Below are 22,203 nucleotides of genomic sequence, written 5' to 3' on the forward strand. Positions count from 1 at the left end.
AGAATGCTAATCAACAACAACACTAAAATGATAATATTTTCATCATTGCTATACACAGCTGTACAATGCAAAACTGATTAAAACTAAAATATATGTTTTAACAATTTTTATTTTGGTTTCACGAACAATCTATCAATAATACAGAAACAGTTTTAATTACGATGATTCCCAAACGGATTGGGAGAAATGTGGACTAAATTTGTGTGGTTCTTAGTTTTGTCATATCCGATATATTTTTATTTACTATTACAAATTTTATGGCAATTGAGATCCACATCACCTATGTGATTACTACACTCCCCAATACATACCACCACCGTAATGACCAGTCGTTACACATTAAATGTTCAGAGATCCTGAAGCACACATATGTATTCATTAAAATTATGAACTTTTCATGCAGCTACCATACTTAATTCTGTATTATCACACCACCACCACCACCACCACCACCACCACCACCACCACCATCCTGTTGCATCACCAACACGCTGCTGCTTTGAGGAGGAGGACCCGAACTTAAAACGCATGTGACACCATCTGTCTTCAACATAGTGCCACACAATAGAGGCATTAAGCAGTGCATAAGTAAGGAAATAATGTTTAACCATAGCCACCAAAGTATAGTGTTAATGTGGGAGAGAGAAAGCAAGTGAGGACAACAAGGTTACTTTTTTAATTTTTCATAATTTTACTGCCAATACCAATTCTATGTAACTAAATGCCACTGTTTGTCAATTTAATATTCCATTACTCAGCCATAAACTTTTTTCTGTCTTTTCTCATCAACAAAGCATGTTCCCTACTGAATCTGAACATAGATCCTTGCTGCTCCCACCCAACACAATACTCCACATAGTTTCTGAAATACTGTGCAATACATTGGAACCTCTCCATGCCCCAACCATCCTCAATGCCATACACACAAAACTTTCATGTCCCAATAATGATTCTTGTCACACAGGCCTCATGCTCCTAGATCAAAGCCATTACCCTCTAATAACTGTAGGAGCATACTCAAAACCGTCTGAAAATTTGGCGCACCTCCAATAACCAGCCTCTCTGCTCCCTGTCTAATCCAGAACTTGCCATACAGCCACTTCGACCTTACATCTCGCAGAAGTTTCAATCCAATGACTTTACCTCCAGCCTCACTATGTTGAGTTTCTCCAAGATCTATTTTCTTTGCCTACTCTGTGCAACAAAAATGTTTCTATGCAACAACACTACTAGCCAGAACCAACTGAAAGCTGACATCCTACCTTGACTCACCAAATCAGCAGTTTCAACTTACTGTGTAGGCAGAGTACCTAATGTCCTAAAATTGTCAAAGATGGAACACATTTTTTGTCAGGATAAGAATGGGGGGATGGATATCACCTTTATAATTTTCAAAAGAACCATCACATCATTTGACAAGCAATTTTGGGAAACCATGGAAAACCCAAATCAGCATGGTTTAATGACTTGAGGCCTATTCCCCAAATCAGAGTCCAGTACCTTAAAGACAGCACAATCTGGTTCTTCCCATCCTAATATCACCCTACCCAAACCCACAAAACAAGCCTCTAATGACATCCCTCAGACTCCTCACTTACAATTACCTCCAATTAAGTGGTGTGGCAAAGTAGTTTAGACAATCAAAAGAGTGGTGCTAAAATCCTCATTGTGGATTAGGTTTCCTTCCTCCCTACCATCCGGCTTATATCTGATTAGGCCAAGCTTGCCATCTTGATAATCTGTAAGTACTTTATTGGAGGCACCAGTCTCCCAACTGCTGAAAGACATCTGCAGCTTGAAAACATATCCACTCCCCATGTGGACTACCACTTTCATAGTTAGCAGTGAGTGCCTGACAGTAGGTCTGCCCCCATTATACCAAACATCCTTATACAAACCTTGCTCAATGATCCCATTTCCTGAGTCTAGTATGACTTCCACCATCTACTTAAACTACTTATGCCAATTTTAAAACCTTTCACCTGAATTAGTTTTCCTTACCATGTCCCCTGGCCTCCAAATGCTTCCTCAATCCAAACTCAACCACCTGTAACACTCTCTATGCATTCCCTACTGTTTTAGTCCAGAATTTGCAGCCCGCTGACCACATATAACCTACCTTCCGTTATTATACATACCATCACTCCCTTAAATACCTTTATATAGTTCTTTTTGCTATCAACAACAGGCTCTCCACAGGACGCAGTTGGTTCCACCACTACACAGAGGTGACAAAAGTAATGGGACACCTCCCAATATCATGTTGGATCTCCTTTTGCCCAGTGTGGTGAAGCAACTTGACATAGCATGGACTCAAGTCGTTGGAAGTCCCCTGCAGAAATACTGAGCCATGCTGCCCCTATAGCCATCCATAACTGCGGAAGTGTTGCCGGTGGAGGATGTTGTGCATACACTGACATAACAATAATGCACCATAAATGTTCGACAAGATTCATGACAGGCAATTTGGTTGGCCAAATTATTCACTCAAATTGACTAGAATGTTCTTCGAACCAGCCGTGAAAAACTGTGGCCCACTGACATGGCACATCCTCATCTACAAAAAATTTCATTGTTGCTTGGCTGAAAATGGTCTCGAAGTAGCTGAACATTACCATTTCCAGTCAAGGATCAGTTCAGTTGGACCAGAGGCCTCGGTCCATTCTATGTCAACACAGCCCAAACCATTATGTAGCCACCAACAGCTTGCACAGTGTCTTGTTGACAACTTGGGTCCATGGCTTCATGGGGTCTGCACTACACTCTAAAACTACCGCCAGGTCTCACCAACTGAAATTGGGACTCATCTGACCAGGCCATGGTTTTCCAGTCACCTAGGGTCCAACCAATACGGTCACGAGCCCAGGAGAGATGCTGCAGGCATGTTGTGCCGTTAGCAAAGTCTCTCACATTGGTCGTCTACTGCCGCAGCCCATTAACACCAAATTTCAATGCACTGTCCTAACAGGTACATTTGGCATATGTGGGTATTTCATGTAGTGTTGCTTGTTGTTTAGTGGAGACTGTTCGCCACTGAACTGCACATAGTGAGAGGAAATGCCTGAAAGTTGGTATTCTCTGCATGCTCTTTACAATGTGGATCTTTGATTACTGAATCCCCAATGATTTCCAAAATGGAATGTCCCATGTGTCTAGCTCAAACTGCCATTCTGCATTCAGCATTTGTTAATACCCGTCATGCGACCATTCTCATGTCGGAAACCTTTTCACATGGATCACCTGGGTCCAAATGACAGCTTCGCCAATACACTGCCCTTTTATAACTTGTGTGCACGAAACTAGAGCCATCTGAATATACGTGCATATTGCTATCCCATTACTTATCACCTCAGTGTATCCATCACCACAGCAATGACCTCACTGACATTTAACACTACATTTTGTAATGCTCTGTGTACTGGATCCTATTGTGGCTTTCTTCATTAACACGATCAACTGCATCACCAATTACTATTTTTTCCACTGGAGAGTTCACTACATACAAATCTATGGTAAAGCAATAGACAACTATACACATTCCTAATATTAACTTGTTCATACTCTATCAGGAGTAATACTCGCTAATAAATCCTGATCACAATGCAGGGTGTAATTCTTGCTAGTAATTCCTAATCCTAAAACTCCTCAATGCAATTCAAACTCACTGACATCATCATGACACAGACTTAGTGTTAACATTCACCTTCCTGATTTCTATGGAACATCTAATTTTTGTTTCACACAGTTCTATTCTGCACAATGAACTCTCTCTCTAGGTGCCTACCACCTCTCTAAGGATGAGAAACCACCCTTGCCACACAATAACTCTCTCCTCTACAACCATGTCACATGTGAACACCACATCTGCAATGAGAATAAATATTTCTCACAATACGCTAAAGGTATTGCCATAGCATTCATATACAGGGTGCATATGTGGCAAAAGAAAGAGTTCCCAGACTTTTTCCTGGATTTACTGGCAAAAAATACACTTTTTCCTAGGTAAAAATACACTATACCCCTAGTGATAGCACATTCTTTCCATGTTAAATGATAATATACTTTCTCTTGGAGCTGTAAACCTCACCAGCCAATGACAGCAGATATTCAGGGCAGGATGTGTGATGTAGTCAACCAGTCATTGTTAAGTAGCACAAACACACAAACAGGAAAAGTTAATGGTTTAAATTACTATACACAGGGTACAGCGACAACAAAAGCTAAGCTTTCGCTCCAACATGTACCGTAAAAAGTTTTTTTTTTGCTTTTTCTTTTACTGCGGATGATTAGGCAGGATCCTAAGTGCACAGCTTACATTGCATCAACTGAATATTTCTGACAAGCACAATTATAAATTATACTGCTGTGCAATGAACATTTTATGGGTTACCTGGCTAAATAAGTGTTCAGCTCAGCACTTTAATTTTTCAATAGAAAAGTCAATTACATGTGAATGTTTCAAGAACGCACTTTGCACTTTTTTTAAGGATAATTATACTTTTTGCCATCATTATTGCATAATTTGTAATCTATAACTAAAATAAATATAAGAAATTAACACTGAACCTTTCTCAACTATTGCTACATGGATCGTACCATTGTAGAAGATACATGTACAAGACTTGCCAAAAATATCTGCCCAACATCTTATAATCCAATACTGACCCAAATAAACAAACTTATCAGACGGTAAGTAAATTCAAGAAATTGGAAGGGCAAACTTTATCACCAAATTACAGAGCATGCTACACTACACAATGGTGTCAATCTCAACATCTGCTCCACAACCATTTTCTCTTAATGGTGCAAGTAGGAACACTCTCTGCAAACACATCCATTTGTCCAACAAACTTTTCCTCCCATAATTTGTCTATTTGTGAGGTAGGCAATCTTCTGAATACACTCTTCCTTTTCTTCCTTAGTCAACAGCTTCATACTTCTTAACCATTGTCCTCCATCCTGTCATCTGTCAAACACTATCACCCACATCCGAAACCTATTCCTCCATTCTGGGGGGGGGAGAGGGGAGGGGGGGGAGGGAGGGAGGGAGGGAGGGAGGGAGGGAGGGAGGGAGGGGGGGAGAGAGAGAGAGAGAGAGAGAGAGAGAGAGAGAGAGAGAGAGAGAGAGGTGTGTGTGTGTGTGTGTGTGTGTGTGTGTGTGTGTGTGTGTGTGTGTGTGTAATTTTGGGCACAGAGTTCATGTGTGCCTTGGTGGGAGTAGGGAATAGAGGGAATTACTCTAGCGCATTCTGGTGGAGAAAGCAAGTTTGATAACTCAAGTTACCATTAGTACCACGTTTGTTTGCTTTATTAGCTGTTTTTCCATCAGACATTTATGTGGTAAAATGTCTCATCATACTACTGTTATTATAATATCAAAATTTTTCACCGCTGTGTTCTTGTCCACTCTGCCAGTTTCATAAAACCACTTAAGTCTCGAGACTAACCCCACCTCCCCCACAGCAGTACTAGCGTAATTTTTGTTTTATCATTAGTACAATAGTAATAGTAATAGTAATAGTAATAGTAGTAGTAGTAGTAGTAGTTTGACCACCAACATTTACAGGTTGTTTTTTAGTGCACACGCAATGTAGACTTAGAAATGTGAAGTTTATTTACACAGCAGAAACCTACTCACTATATCATTAAATACATGCAGAACCGCAAATACCAAACCTTCCTAATACTGATTGTTATCCACCAGTAAAAATGTGAGAAAGAGTCAAATTTATTTGTTAAGGGGAAGCTAATACAAAAACAGAAGACATGAGCTCAAAAAACTAACAATAAAGTTATCATCAGAACTTCCAAACTGTGTGTACTCACGAAGGAATAAGTGGTGGTGGAAGACCAGCTCCAGACTGAGGTCTTCCAGGCAGTGATGGGGGAGCACGCTGCCCCTGTGCAGCATCTGGACCTGGCCTGTTAGGGATATTCGGAGCTGGCCTGCTTGTTGCTGGTGGCGGCGGTGGAGCCCTTGAGCCAACAGCAGGAGTTGGCTGCATTGGAGTCCTCCTAGGACCACCAGGAGAAGGTGGTGACAGTCTGCATATCGAAAACAAAACAAATAAAAAAGAAATAAAAAATGTGAATGCATGTCCTTTCCAACAGTTGGCTGCATTATTTTCAGTATGTGATATATGATATTCCCAGATGATAAATTTGGGAAATGATACTATTTTCCCCTCAACTGGGGATCACACAATGCACCAGTGTTCTAATATTATGATAGTTTATCATTTAATATAACTCTGGAGTATCTCCCACACCACAGTATTAACATCACAGATTTAAGACAAATGCATAGATCAAATTTTTATGATTAGAAACATTCATCTGCTTTTCAGATTCAGACTACTGATAAGCCACGACATTATGGCCATCTGCTTAATATTGCTTCTGCTTGAAATGCAATCCAGCAGCACTTCTGCATGGCATCGATTTTACAAGTCCTCAGTAGGTTTCTGGAAGTATGTGGTGCCACATATTTACATGCAGGTGATGCAATTTTTGTACATTATGGGCTAGTGGTTTTTGTGTTCAATTGGTTTCAGCTCAGATGAATATGGCTGCCAAGGCAACAAACTGAATTCACTTTCACATTTCTCAAACTACTGTAGCATTATTCTGGCCTTGTGACATTAACAGTTATGCTGCTGGAAAAGTCACTGCCACCAGGGAACACACTGAGCATGAAGGGGCACATATGATCCAGAATGTCTGCGTAGTTCACAGCTGCCAGGGTGCCTTTGATTGCTACATGTGCCACAGAAGCTCATCTGAATGTCACCTACTGCACATTATTCATCTGGCCAAAGGACACATTTCTATTGATCCACAGATCTATATTTATGGTCCTGTGTTCCTGCAATCTTAACTGATGATGTCAATGAGTCAACTTGGGAAGTCATCTGCTACAGACACTCATGTTCAACAATGTGCACTGAATGTTGTTCTCTGCTAAACTTGTGCCTGCACCAGCAATGAACTCTGTCTCCAGACCTATAACAGATCACTGCTTATCCTGCTTTACAGAGTGGGCAAGTCTCCTACCTCCATGTTTTGTGATGAGGCGCAAATGTCAGACACCTTTCACCTAGTCGTGGTTTCACAGTCTTTTCACCGGTTTCTCAAGATGCACATGACAGTAACACACAAACAGCTTTGCAGTTTCTGAGATACTTTTTCCCAGGCACTGGGGCATAACAATCTACCCTACATGTAAGTCATTTATGTCAATCTATTTCCCAATCTGCAGCCAGTAGAATGATTCACTATTTGTTTCTGCCGCACTTGTATGCTTTCCTTATAGCATTACAGGCCCACAAAGCGTCAGGTAGTGTTCAATCTTGTGATGTGTGCTGGTCATGATGCTCTGGCTCATCAACTTATATATTGTATCAGGAAAAGTTACATCTTCACTGATACAATTAGGAGCCCATCCTGTTTACTACTACTTTGAAAGATGATAATTCTATCAAGGTCCGGCCCCGGTAGCTGAGTGGTCAGCGTGACAGAATGTCAATCCTAAGGTCCCGGGTTCGATTCCCGGCTGGGTCGGAGATTTTCTCCGCTCACGGACTGGGTGTTGTGTTGTCCTAATCATCATCATTTCATCCCCATCGACGTGCAGGTCGCCGCAGTGGCGTCAACTCGAAAGACCTGCACCAGGCGAACGGTCTACCCGACATTTCATTTTCTATCAAGATATCTGTGTCAAAACCCTTAAGTGTAATTACGATAATTCAGGGACTTTCAAGAAAATTGGCTGTGCGCTGCTGCAAATCCTTCAATCTATTCACACTTAACATAAGTTATTTGATACTTTGTTTCCTGGGTAACACTTGCACTCTATCATGTTGCTGTTGTGTCAGCTAGTTATTTTTAATACATGTTTTATGTCTACATACTGCTCCTGTGTGAAGGAGTGAAGTCATTATTAGTGCATTTTTCCAATGCTTTGGTCATGTCAGACATTTTCAAGATCTTTTTTTGCAAAATTTTTGTGTGGCTGTTTTTAAAATTGAGGAGGTTTAACACTGGTTTTCACGCAGATGTAAACAATCATTGGTTATGGAAAGTTATTTTCTGCCACTAACATAGTCTACCAAGTTTAACACTTATTATCAAGCAAAATTGTCAGTTGTTCTGATATTAGCTGCTAACTAAATCCAACACATTTTGCAATAAATCCTGAGAGGCAATAATTAATACATAACAGAATGTATACAGCAAAGATTTAGTCAACTGCTGCTTTCTGATGTTTTATTTGATAAAAGGGATATGTGACTGCCATTTTCTCTTTACATCATTAAAAATATTATTTAGCATCTAAATGAAAATTTCATACTTCATTTACTAGCAGATGTGTAACAAACTTCAGCCTTATTCCAGTCTTGTTTTTCTTTGCTTCCCTTTTAAGTTACTCATATCAGTGTCATATTCAGGTCTATTTTTTTTTTTTAATACTTCACTGTAAATTGTACAAATTTTATGTATGTAACTATAGAATTACCTTGTAGGTAGATTCATTCTCTTTTCTTGCCAGTTGTTAACAACAGAAGAGAATAAACTTGTCTCAATGCTTTTCCATTATACTGATAAATCTTTCTTACATTTGGGTCACAATACCTATTTATTGCTACATGAGGCCACTAACCCCAACTTTTCCTGGTGCATATTACTTCTGCTAAGGTTTGTGTATTACTGGCATCTTCCAGCACCTCATTTACTGAAGTGGATTCTTATGCATATTGTACCTTACAACACTATTTCTTCTTATCCAATGCTTGTACATTTTCTTCTGTTAGTTTAACAGCCTAATATTGAATTCTATATTTTCCTCTAACTCTCCACTTTCATGCTTGTCACTCATTCATGCAAAGGGACTGGAACATGCACTTGAGGTTACATTTAATAAGTACCATCTCACTTACGAGGGATACTTCCAAAATGCTGAATTCTTCTCAGTTAATTTAGAGTAGCTCAACTCCCATTTTGAGCTATTCCTGTCACAGATATGGCAGTCTGGCCACTATTCATACTGAGCACACTTTATCAATAATACAGGAATTTACGACTTCTAATCTTCTGTTTATTGTATTATTCTGTATTTATTCATTTATTTTTCACCCTCTGAGTGTTTATCTATTTTTCTTCTGTTAACAATTTCCTCAAATATTACTTGCTGTCACTACTATAGTAATACAATATTTCCAATGCTAATCAATCTAAGCTGCACTAATCACTAACTACTTTGTTCACACACACACACACACACACACACACACACACAAAATAATTCTTACATTAACTATCCAGGAACCCGATGTATTATGAAAGAAAAACATATCGCACACTAAAGCGTGAGGGACTTTTTGTTATACATTGCAATCAATGTTTACCAAGGTTGCCCAACAACCTGCAAATAGGGAATGTTGAAACTCCTAGAAATTATGACACTACACTGAAGTGTCACACATTTTTTCTCCATATTTTACAGTTCACATCAGAAAACATTCCTATGTTACCTTGGGTTTTCCAGGCCAGAAACAAGCCAGTCATTCTTCACAGGAGGGGGAACAGGTGTTGATACAGTTGCCATTGAAACATCTCCTATAATTCTAAGTGCTTCTTTACAGGCATGATACATTCTTAGCATCTCTTCCCGCTTAAGAGCCTCTTCAGGACTCTCTTCCATCATTTGTCCCTGCCAAAATAGGAAAGATTGAAAATATAATATACCATGATTAATGAGCTTAGATAAACACACACAATGTCAGGTCAATTAGTGTCAGCCTCACAATACTAGGTATTGAGGAAGATGGGGAGAAGGCTACCTCCATTTATTGGTTAATAGTTAAACAGACAAGCAAATAAGCGGTGTGTTCAAAAAGTAATGGGAATTTTGTAATATTGTGTATATAAGTCTGTTTTATGCAGTTTTTTAGTTGGTGCGTTGGTTAACATATTTGACAAGTTGTATAAAACATTCTCCGACTTCCTGCTGGGTCAATTCAGGGTAAAACCTTGAGGTTTTGACAATTACCTTCATTGTCTTCATAAGAAGCAACTGACTGTCTAAACTGCTGCTGTGGCTCCTGTTCCTGATCGTTGGGGGCAAGTGCCACACAGCTGTATAAGTGTGTCCTCCACACCACACTGCACAGTGATGTGGCAAACGCCAAACAACAACAACAACCACAGTAGCGGCAGTGAACAATGCTCCCATCTTGCCCATACTCTTTCATGCAACATGATAGGGCCACGTGCCCTAAGCACTGGGCTACTTGCAGCAACTGTAGGAAAAGAGGACATATAGTATCTGTGTCATTCCCAGTCCTCTCCTACAGATATGGACATGGATGTTAATTGGGTCTCCCCAGTGCTTCTGAATAATAAACTGTCTATTGAATTGTAAGTTATGGACAAAGTGCTTTGACTACACGTGGACATGGGTACAGCTGTGACACTGCTCAACACACAAACTTATGCGGACTTGGGATCTCCAGTCTTGTTCACAATTACTCAATGTTTAATGAGTTACAACAACCAGCATATACCAATTTTGGGGCAATTTACAGGTTCCACTGTGTGTAGAAAAGATTGCTATATGGTATGGCAGGTTGCAGTTGACGCTAAACAACAAAAAGTGTGAGGTGATCCACATGAGTTCCAAAAGAAAGCCGTTGGAATTCGATTACTCAATAAATAGTACAATTCTCAAGGCTGTCAATTCAACTAAGTACCTGGGTGTTAAAATTACGAACAACTTCAGTTGGAAAGACCACATAGATAATATTGTGGGGAAGGCAAGCCAAAGGTTGCGTTTCATTGGCAGGACACTTAGAAGATGCAACAAGTTCACTAAAGAGACAGCTTACACTACACTCGTTCGTCATCTGTTAGAATATTGCTGCGCGGTGTGGGATCCTTACCAGGTGGGATTGATGGAGGATATCGAAAGGGTGCAAAAAAAGGGCAGCTCATTTTGTATTATCACGCAATAGGGGAGAGAGTATGGCAGATGTGATATGCGAGTTGGGATGGAAGTCATTAAAGCAAAGACTTTTTCGTCGCGGCGAGATCTATTTACGAAATTTCAGTCACCAACTTTCTCTTCCGAATGCGAAAATATTTTGTTGAGCCCAACCTACATAGGTAGGAATGATCATCAAAATAAAATAAGAGAAATCAGAGCTCGAACAGAAAGGTTTAGGTGTTCATTTTTCCCACGCGCTGTTCGGGATTGGAATGGTAGAGAGATAGTATGATTGTGGTTCGATGAACCCTCTGCCAAGCACTTAAATGTGAATTGCAGAGTAATCATGTAGATGTATAAATCTGTGGTTTGTTACTTGATTTTTCTGGTAGTGCCTACAATTTATTCGGTCTGGATGCTTCAATGCTTTTGGTTTTTCCAATGTGGATACAGTGCACCTTGTTTCCAACCAGGTCCTTCACCAGCAGTTAGATTCACTGTGTTCTGAGTTTTAGTCTCTTTCCAGGTGGGTTAGTTTGTGCCACTAACTTTATGGCCCACAAGAACCTGAAACCTATGGCCCAGATGTGCTTTTTCCATGTATGTACTATCCCAGTGGCCCTGCATGATCAGGTGAAATCAGAATTGGACAGGCTGATGTTGTTGGGGGTCAACAACCTATTACGTTCAGTCAGTGGTCTATGTTCCTCACGATTGTTAAAAAAAACCAAATGGTTAGCTTTTCCTCTGCAGCAACTTTACAGTTTTTCTCTAAAACTAATTTACCTGAAGCCCATTCACAGGTTCTGTTGGGTCACAACTGTAAAAGGCTCCTTGTACCAATATCTGCACCTCCTGTTTGGTGTGGCTATCGCCCATGCAATTTTTCAAGGGCCTTTAAAAAAAAAAAAAAAAAAAAAACCACACGCACACAACTGACAATGTCATTTCGGGGTGCATCAAATGTATCAATGACACCGTTGTAAGGCGCATCCATGGAAGAGCATTTACACTAATTATGCTCCTTGTTCCCTGACTTGCATCCTGTGGGGTTGTAGTGCAACTTGGTAATATCACACGTTTTTCAGCCATCCATTATGTATTTGGGGTAAGAGGTTTCTTGGGATGGTGCAAGGCGTTTTACGTCGTCATGTCACTTGTGTCACAGCTGTGTCTCACCCTTCCAATATCGAAGAACCCCTAGCATTTTTACGGAAAATTGCCTACTATCACAAATTCATTCCAGGTGTGGACATGTTGGCCCAACCTCTCCACGAAATGCTTCGTAAGGATGTTCCTTTGCAGTGGACATCGCCCTGTGAGCACGTATTCACACTTTTGAAATATAAATTGCATTCTGTTCCATGTTTGGCTACCTTCCATTCCAGCCATTGCATGGTCTTGGCTACAGACACCTCTCAGTATGGCCTTGGGGCCATTTTTGTACATCGCTACGAAGATGGGTATGAACGTCCACTAGCTTAGCGGTCAAAAATGCTATACTCCACTCAGCAACACTACTCCCAAGTCGGAAGGAAGCACTTGCTATCATCTATGCCCTCAAGCACTTTCACATATTCTGGTACGGATTTTTCGAACTCATTATGGACCACAAGCCCTTAGTTTTGTTGTTTAATCTTCTGCTTAATTGCCACACAAAGCACCACATAGAAAGCCTCCCCCCCCCCCCTCCCCCAATGGGTCTTGTTTCTGTCTCGCTACAACTATAAAATAAATTAATTGTTAGCCTACTATGCAGAACGCCATCGCCAATGCACTGTCCTGGTGTTGATGGGGCTGGATCCTACTTTTGATCAGAACAATCTCTGTATTTACTTAGATGCTGAGGTGCAACATATAGTGGAAGGGTATCCTTGTATGGGCTCCTGGATTACAGCTACTGATGCTGCCGATATGGTTTTACACCAAGTTGTTCACCTCGTTCAGTACGGTTGGCCAGACAGGCCTCCAGGCAGTGCTTCTGATCCTTTACGTAACTATTTCACACACTATCACCATCTTTCAGTATTTGATGGTTGTGTTCCCTTAGCTATTGACCCAGCAGCAATGAGGATGCTGTGCATCTTGTCATGGTCTGCCCTCAGTGACAGTGCAACAGGCAGCACTGCGGGCAACATTATCTCTGTGGCCAGCACTGTAGCATCCTTGGAAATGCGTCCACATTGACTTTGTGAGACCATTCCTAAATTCTTACTCGTTAGTTGTCTATGCTTCTCCTAAATTCTTACTCGTTGTTAGTTGTCTATGCTTCCTCTAAATTTTTTTCAGTAGTTTTTCTCGCAATTCCCTCTGTCCTTCCACATCAACCCCAGCTATGGTTCAGACCCTCTCAAAAAATTTTCTACTGAAGGATTGCCTTATAGGCTTGTGACGGATAACAGTCTATAGTTTATATCTCCGATTTTAGATCTGCACCCGTCAAGGCATTCACCAAATGACAGCTCCTCCTTTCCACCCCCGGAATGGCTAGTCCACACATTCAAGGATCAAATAAAGAAGTATGTTGCAAACTCTTCCATGGACTATACCTTGACACACTTCTAGAGCTCCTACAGGTTTACCCCAGTGGGGGATCAGAAAAGATGCTCCATGGTCACCAGCAACGCACCCTGCTGCACCTGCTCACGCTGCCCCACAAATGTCCATCGGTGCGGCAATTATGCTCCTCGCTATGTGGTCTGCGCCCTGGTTATCGGCCACTGACTAACTGGATTCTGGCCATGGTCCACAGCTGCCACAGCCACCGCCTCTATATGGTGGGCACAAGCGAGGGGGCTGGTGATGCCCTATCATGATGAGCTGCTTCCTTCTGCCATGGTGAGGGCCATGGGGCCATCAGCGCCACTGCCTTTGCATCGTCCCTCAGCACCCATTCCGGCCTCGTGGAGCATCCCTGTTTCAGAGGGGCAGTCTCTACCTACTTCTGGATTCCGCCGTCTCCCGCCTTTCCTTCAGGTTCCAGCACCCTGACACATACTGATTGACCTTAAGATGCTTCACTGCCACCTGTGCTTCTGGTGCCAGCTGGGCCATCACCACTGGGTCCTTAACCACGAGGATCTCTGGCACACCCGCACAACTACCCGGTGTCTCCAGTGTCAGCATAGTTCAACCACACTGATGACCTGGACAATGAGATGCTGCCAGCACCCTTATCGCCAACCCTCCCTTACAGTAATTTAGAGGAGGGCCGGGGGTACGTCAGCCACCATGCTTGTGTGCTGACGCAATCGTTCCACCCCCACTCACCAGTTCTGACCCAGAATCTGTTTCCACTGCTGCCACCTTCAAATGCGGCAGCCACCACAGAACCCATGGATGCGTCATCAGTTGCCACAATGCCCACATGGAGCACCCTTTTGCCAACAGGGGAGGATACTACAACCCTGTACGCAACATCTGGATACACACCATGGCATCAGACCACCAGTGCAATGCACACAGAGTAGTCTGCAAACGGCAGCTGTGTGGGTCAGCCACAAGAGGCTGCCTGTGGTTGGTCACAAGACTAAATCTTCCCACTGGATGCATTCTAGATCATCAAGGCTGAAAAAGCTCAAGAAGTGTGGTCAAATGTGAAGGTTATGGTCCACTGTGTTATACAATGTTAGTCGCATAGTGCACCACGACGTTGTACAATGAATAAGTGTACTACTTACAAGCTAAAAGCCATTTCTGTGAAGCAAGTGTGTGTGTGTGTGTGTGTGTGTGTGTGTGTGTGTGAGAGAGAGAGAGAGAGAGAGAGAGAGAGGGGGGGGGGGCAGGGGAGCAGATTTCTGGCCAAACAATTCATCACTTTTGCACGATGATCATTCACCTGCTCAGTTGCTCGTTAGTGAATTTTTGACCAAAAATAATACTGTTCTCATGGCCCGGCCTCCATATTCACTGGATACAGTTCTATGAATGTCTTCTGTTCCCAAAAATGAAGAAACCCATAAACAGCCACCATTTACAAGAACAGACGAGATTACAAATACATCACTGAGGTAGTTTAAAGCTAATGTAAAGATCTGAGTTCCACAAGTATTTTGAAGATTGGAAAAAAAGCACTGGCATAAGTTTATAATATCTACTGGGGGTCAATTTTTAATGGGTTAATATAGATGTAGATGAATATAACAAATTCTTTCCAAAAACCAAAAATTCCCTTTTTTTTTGAACAAAACTTGGATTTAGTGACAAGACCAGGAGAATGGTGGTTGTTATTGCTCTCTGGCTAACTTTACAAAATGGAAGGAGAAGCTGAATGATATGTGAATAGCAACTAATGCGAATAGTACGTGGTAAGAAGTGACCATGTGGAGTATGAATCTGAAGATTTTTGTGTCATGCCTTGGTCTTGTGTCATGTGTCAGCTCATTGTCATTACTTCTGTGTATAGCAGATCTCACTGATAAGGATGATGCCATACCTCATGAGGCTAAACTATGTGGCTGTTACCAACGAAGTGTTGATTTAACTGTTCATCATTCGTACGAAAACAGATCATCATCAGCAGTACACAACCCAAAATTCACATGGCTAATGATTTAACAGCAGTGGGTACACGATCTACCTATTTTATATATTCAGATGCCCTAGGTTGTAGCTCTGTATTCAGAATAAAAGTACACAACATTCACTTAATTGTTTCTAGATAGATGACTAGCCACTCTGAGGGGGGGGGGGGGGGGGGGAGGGGGGGGGGGGAGTTTACTCTCATTTGGCATGGTAGAAATTAACTGTCAGACAACAAGTAAATGTTGACAAAGAGCGAAAAAGGGATATGACCAAAATGAAATTAGTAATGAAGCAATCTCTCATCCCATCACCAATGAAAATAATATATGTTGTACGCAACACACACAGTACATATCACCAACATCGCACTGTTAGAGAAAGAGAGTAAAAGTAAAAAATATTATTAAGACACTATGTCATAAATACTTAATTATCATTCATGTTATTTGTAAAACATCCTGCAAAAACAAAACAGTTTCCCACTGGCCTACAAACAAAATACACGAATTAACCACAAAAGTTTCTTCTAGGTTGGATATTGTGCCTTCACTGATGTTACAAATGCCTTTTAATCAGCAAGACCTGCCTCCTGAGTTCCTAGAACCAGAGGTTCACAAAATATCCCATTTACAACTGTGCACTATTTGTCAGTCATTTTGTCATGTGATGCTTTGCACTTCCTTTTCTGTCCTTGTCACTTGTCTCTGCTCTGGCACTTTGAGAATGTGTGCATTTCATGGCATTCTACACAGTAGTAGTTCCTTCTGCGAGGGCATGCTGAAGAAATTCCTCCAAATTTTTTGATGTGAAAACTCTTAACACTTTTTAAATAGAACAAATGGTATTAACATTCTACATCTTTATTCTTCATGTCTATATATTTATTTATCAACATAAGCACCTTGGCAACAAACACTTCTTCTAACGAGAGACTAGACTGTCGATAGAATCACAGTAGAATATTCCTCTCTGGTTGCACTGCTTCACCACTTACAAAGTGAAGTCTTTGAAAGTATTCAATATGTTTTGGAAATGGATGACAATCAGATGGAGCCAAGTCAGGACTGTATGGAGGGTGATTGATAACAGTGATCGCAATGCACTGGATTGTTGCAGCGCTCATTTGTGGTCTAGCACTGTCGTGCTGACTGAGGGTATTCCAAGTTTAACTTGATTACAGCATTGTTTCTCACACACCAATGTAGTTACATTACTGCACGCCATGTTACACTCCACAATTCAGAGTCCTCTAGTGATAGACACAAAGAATAAAGATGAAGAATGTTAATAACATTTGTTTTACTTAAAAAGCATTAGGAGTTTTCAAATAAAAAATTCATAGCCATTACTTTTCAGCACCCCCTCCCCCCAACCCCGCCCCCTTCGTAGTTCAAAAAGTGGATTAATAGTTTAGTGTGAACTAATTTTTCTTTTCTTTCTTTTCAAACATCTCTCAACACATTATGTTTACACCAATTTATTCATCCTCACTATGTTCATCACTACTTTCACATAAATAATTCTATTTCATTAAAATCACAGTAGAGTCAAAAATTATCACTATCATCAACAAACTTATCCTCTGTATCTTTTATAAACCCTGTCCACTCACTTGTTGTCCCACATTAGAATATCGTGAGGAGTATTCATTGAAGATTAAACAAGTTGTACTAAATAAAACAGTGCAATCCAGTACTCGATGTAGTATATGGATCACTCCATGTTAGTTCAACCATGAAGTCATTTTTTCTCACCCATCTTCTCAGATTCTGACGAAATCTGGCCAATTTGCTCTTCTTTAAGAAGAAGAATAACTGATGATATGAGACATGAATAAGAAACTAGCCTAAAATTTCCAATTAAAAAAAAAAAATAGAATAAAATAAAAAAAATAAAAAAAAACCAGCAAAGGAACAAAAAGACCCACTTATTTTGTTTCTCTATGTGATATCCTATGCTTTGAAGATTATTTTGGGAAGAAAATTTTGAAGATTATCCCTTTCTTTTATACAATACTCAAGGTAATGAACCATTTTTTAAAATACTTTGTAGTAAACAATTACAAAAATTTCGCACATATTGGATGATTAAAGAAGAAACTGTAATTTATTTTCAAAATGTTAGCAAGAATTATTTCACATTATCACAGTGTTAAAAAATTTCAAAGTTTGAAATGCTAGAAAATGCAAAGCACAGACCGAGATGAAATGCTAAAATATGGTATGGTTCCATATGCAGAACAAATCAGTCACGTTTCATCCCAACCTGGGATAGTGGGCAAGATGGCTTGCTTGACTTCGCATGGATTGTCCCACATCTTACTTCATTTTAACCATTTTCTGACTTAATACTCTTTTTCCCTAACAGCCTAAAATCACATATATAAATATAGTGTGTCACTGCAGAATTAGAAAAGAAGCTGAATTACCTGATCTCCAGAGGCATACAAGTGTGCCAACAGCTCACCATTGATAAAGTCCTTTGTATTGTTGATTATCATTAGCATGATTGCTTTTGGGACAAGATCCCTAGTTGTCTTTGTAACTATTTTCATGTAAGAATCGACCAAATTCCTGATTGTTTCAACTTGGCGCTCCAGCTGTGGATCCATCGAAGAACTTCCTTCCCCAGCGCCCTGTTGGGTAAAAATACATTATTTTTCTATTCAGAGGCCAGAGAAACACACTAACACACAATTTTTACATTATATTAGAACAGACTCCATTTTCACTGAGATCTGTTAATTTCAAACTCTACAATCTACAACTACTAAAAAGATTTCAAAGTGTTGTGCACAATCCCTAGCACTACCTGAAAGACAAATTACTTCATGCAAATTAACATGTGCAGACCACACCCTACAACTAAATACTCTAACCATTATTTCTGCTGTGATCCATTATTGCAAAGGTTATCAAATTCATTCCTTCATACTACAATAAATGGAGTAAAGTGCTTACATAAAACTTTACATAGAACTCTGTTATCTGACTAAGAGAGAGAAAGAGACACACAAAAATTAATGTATTTCATGCTTTTGGAACATAAAGCTGTTGCTCCAGAAATTAATGAGCATGAACAATGCAGTAAGTGTTGGTGCATGTTAGTTAAGGATGAGTATGTCAGTCAGCACACAAGCAAACAAGATACAAAACTGAGTAGTTACTAATGTTCCATAGTTTTGGAGGCAATGTAACATACAGAACAGTTGCCACGAGTAAGAGCAAACAAGTTAGTTAGTTAGATAGATAGATAGATAGATAGAGAGATAGAGAGAGAGAGAGAGAGAGAGGGGGGGGGGGGGCAGTAGGGCAATACAAGGAAAAGGAAAGAATGGAACATTAAGTATGTTACTTTTTTTGAGAAGGGAGAAGAAAAATCCTCTCAATCACTAATGGCACAAAAAAATTTCCTTAACACAAATCCCACTACCTATCCTGAATATGTACCGTATTTCATAACTGTGCATGAATACATTATGCTCAACAGAGAACGCAGAATTTACATATGACTCTGCATTTGCTATTCACAAAATGAATGTAGACAGGTTTTGCACACAGTGCTGCAAGTTAAAAAGTGTATCCTGAATACTATTACCATAATCACAGTCAACAAATTATGAAAATTTAACAAAAAATATACTCATCCAACCATCATGACATACACAACACAGTACTAATCAACATTAATTTTTAATTTTGGATGTAGATACTGAAAAAAAGACATTATCTTTAAATGTTTAAACACCAAATCTGCTATTTATTTTTCACTAAGTAGTTTCGATGATAAAGGGCACACTTATGATACGGTTCATATTGTGATTACTTATGTATTTTGTATGCAGGAATATTAGGGTACATAGTTCTATTTATGTCATGACACTTAAGGTACCTCAGATCTGTGTTAAAGGGTATCATAACTGTAGTCACACTTTGTTGTATTATCTTAATGTATGTGCATAATATATATTTTTCTTAATTATGGTACATTCATTATCCAGCATGATGTGATCCTTGTAACAACAATAATTTACATATAATAGAGAATTTCTTCCTGCTGGATTATATTGTGAGTCACTGTGGCTTATTTATCACAGGTGTTATCATAATTTTGACATACTGATGCAAAGAATTTCATTACAAGCTCTTATACACTGAAGAGCCAAAGACACTGGTACATCTACCTAATATCATGTAACACCCCCGCAAGCACGCAGAAATGTGGCAACATAACATGGCATGGACTCCATGAATCATACAGGGCTGTCCATGAATCCATAGGAGTAGGAGGGGGTGGATATCTCTTCTGAACAGCACATTTCACGGCAACAGAAGTGTTTAAACTCAGAAGAGTGTTCCTGGAGCCACTCTGTAGCAATTCTGGATGTGTGGGGTGTCGCAATGTCCTGCTGTGATTGTCCAATTCCATCAGAATGCACAATGGACATGAATGGATGTAGGTGATCAGACTGGATGCTCACATGTTTCACCTGCCAGAGTCTTATCTAGACGTATCAGGGGTCCGATATCACTCCAGCTTCACACATGCCACACCACTACAGAGCTTCCACCAGCTTGAACAGTCCCCTGCTGAAATGCAGGTTCCATGGATTTGTAATGATGTCTCCATACCCGTACATGTCTACCCACTTGATACAATTTGAAACGAGACTTGTCCGGCAAGGCAACATGTTTCCAGTCATCAACCGTCCAATGTTGGTGTTGAAGGGTCCAGGCAAGGTGTAAAGCTTTGTGTCCTGTAGCTGGTTGGTTGATTTGGAAGAGGAGACCAAACAGCGAGGTCATCAGTCCCATCGGATTGGGGAAAGGCAGGGAACAAAGTTGGCCATGCCCTTTTCAAAGGAACCATCCCGGCAGCTGCCTGAAGCGATTTAGGGAAATCACAGAAAACCTAAATCAAAATGGCCGAACACAGGTTTGAATCGTCATTTTCCAGCGTGCTAACCAGTGCGCCACGTCGCTCGGTGTGTGTCATGCAGTCATCAAGGGTACACGAGTGGGCATTTGGCTACGAAATGCCCATATTGATGGTGTTTTGCTGAATGGTTCGAATGCTGACACTCATTGATTACCCTGCATTTAAATCTGAAGCAATTTGTGGAAGGGTTGCACTAGTGTCACACTGAACAGTTCTCTTCAATCATCATTGGTCCTGTTCTTGCAGAATCTTTTTCTGGCTGCAGCGATGTCTGAGATTTGATGTTTTACTGGATTCTTTATATTCACGGTACGCTCATGAAATGGTCATATGGGAAAATGCCCACTTCATCACTACCTCGGAGATGCTGTGTCCCATCGCTTGGGCACTGACTGTAACACCACTTGAATCTTTATATCCAGCCATTGTAACAGCTGGAAGTATTCTAACAACTGCGCCACACACTTGTTGTCTTATATAAGCATTGCCAACCGCAGCACCATATTCTGCCTTTTTTCACACCTCTGTATTTGAATATGCCAGCCTATACCAGTTTCTTTGTGCATTTCAGTGTATAATCTCTATTATCAAATAAGAGACTACAAACTAGACACTGAAAATTATAACAGTATAAAACACTATCTTATGTTTCCTTGGAACAGTTCTGAAAAGGAAATGAAAATTTGTTTCACAGCTGTGATGTGATGGTGCGTCACACTGAATATACTCAGCGATATTAATATAATCGTGAAGTAAACTGAATATACCGGAGATTATATATGACTCATACAAAATTCTTTCATCACAATCTGTGAAAATTGTGATCACACCTTCGATAAATTTTGCCACTGTGAAATACAGTATAAACTAATAACAACAAATTCTCTGTTGCATATGGAATACTGTTGTCACATGGATCACACCATGCTGTATAATGAAGGTACCAGAATTAATACATATTAACATAATACAATAAGGTGTAACCGCAGTCGTGACATCCTCTAATACAGGCCCTTAAAAGTGTCATGACATAAATAGAACTGTCCACACCAAATACACCCTTTATACAAGATAACTACTTAAGATTATTAGCCACAATCGACATATCCCCTTACAAGAAGTTTTGTTCTCTGTAATAGGGGGCTTGAGAAAAATGGCCAAAGCAAAAAACTATTCACACAGAAAATAAACAGCAGCTTTGGTGTTAAACAATTAAAAATTTAAATAATTTCTTTTCTTCAAGATAAAATTAGTTCCACATACTGCCCTAGTGCTTGTGATATAAGTAAACTATTTTAAAAAGCAATATTATGGTCACTAAACTCAATTCTAGCAGCACACCACCTTCTTTCAATCAGCCTATAACAACAACTTATTTGACGGTTCATTTCTATAAATTAATTTTATTTACACAGCCCCAGCACGCAACAACAATACCCACTTGTTGCTAGAAATCTTGATTATTCAAGTTTTGTTACTACTGTTAAAAAAGATCCCTGAAATGAATGTTGTGCCCGACTGATTTGAGGTTGTTTTAACAACTGTGCATATAAAATTAAATTTTAAACATTTTGTTTTTAATGTGAACCTAAGCAATGTTTCATATTTACAGTTACCCAACATCATCATCAGGAGAGTGATCTCTTACTATGAAAAATATATTTTTTCTGGTTGTTGAAGTTTCATTTAGCCAAGATCACGTGAATTCGTATGCGGAGGATTCGTTTTAGCAAACTTTAATTGCCATCTTCAAATCTAAA

The 22,203-nt window shown here is 40.0% G+C and overlaps 1 protein-coding gene across 4 annotated transcripts in view; it reads right to left on the minus strand.

The window, feature by feature from the left end:
- Positions 1-22,203, minus strand: part of LOC126248490 (dynamin) — a 117,730-nt gene that overhangs the window by 23,008 nt on the left and 72,519 nt on the right. For all 4 annotated transcript variants that reach the window (XM_049949517.1, XM_049949521.1, XM_049949519.1 and 1 more), the window contains 3 exons: positions 17,934-18,140; positions 9,531-9,709; positions 5,827-6,045 (listed from right to left, as the gene is read on the minus strand). In XM_049949517.1, the coding sequence (XP_049805474.1) occupies positions 5,827-6,045; positions 9,531-9,709; positions 17,934-18,140 (605 nt within the window). The remainder of the gene's footprint in view (positions 1-5,826; positions 6,046-9,530; positions 9,710-17,933; positions 18,141-22,203) is intronic.

This window comes from Schistocerca nitens, chromosome 3, assembly GCF_023898315.1.
Source record: "Schistocerca nitens isolate TAMUIC-IGC-003100 chromosome 3, iqSchNite1.1, whole genome shotgun sequence".
Classification (NCBI taxonomy): domain Eukaryota; kingdom Metazoa; phylum Arthropoda; class Insecta; order Orthoptera; family Acrididae; genus Schistocerca; species Schistocerca nitens.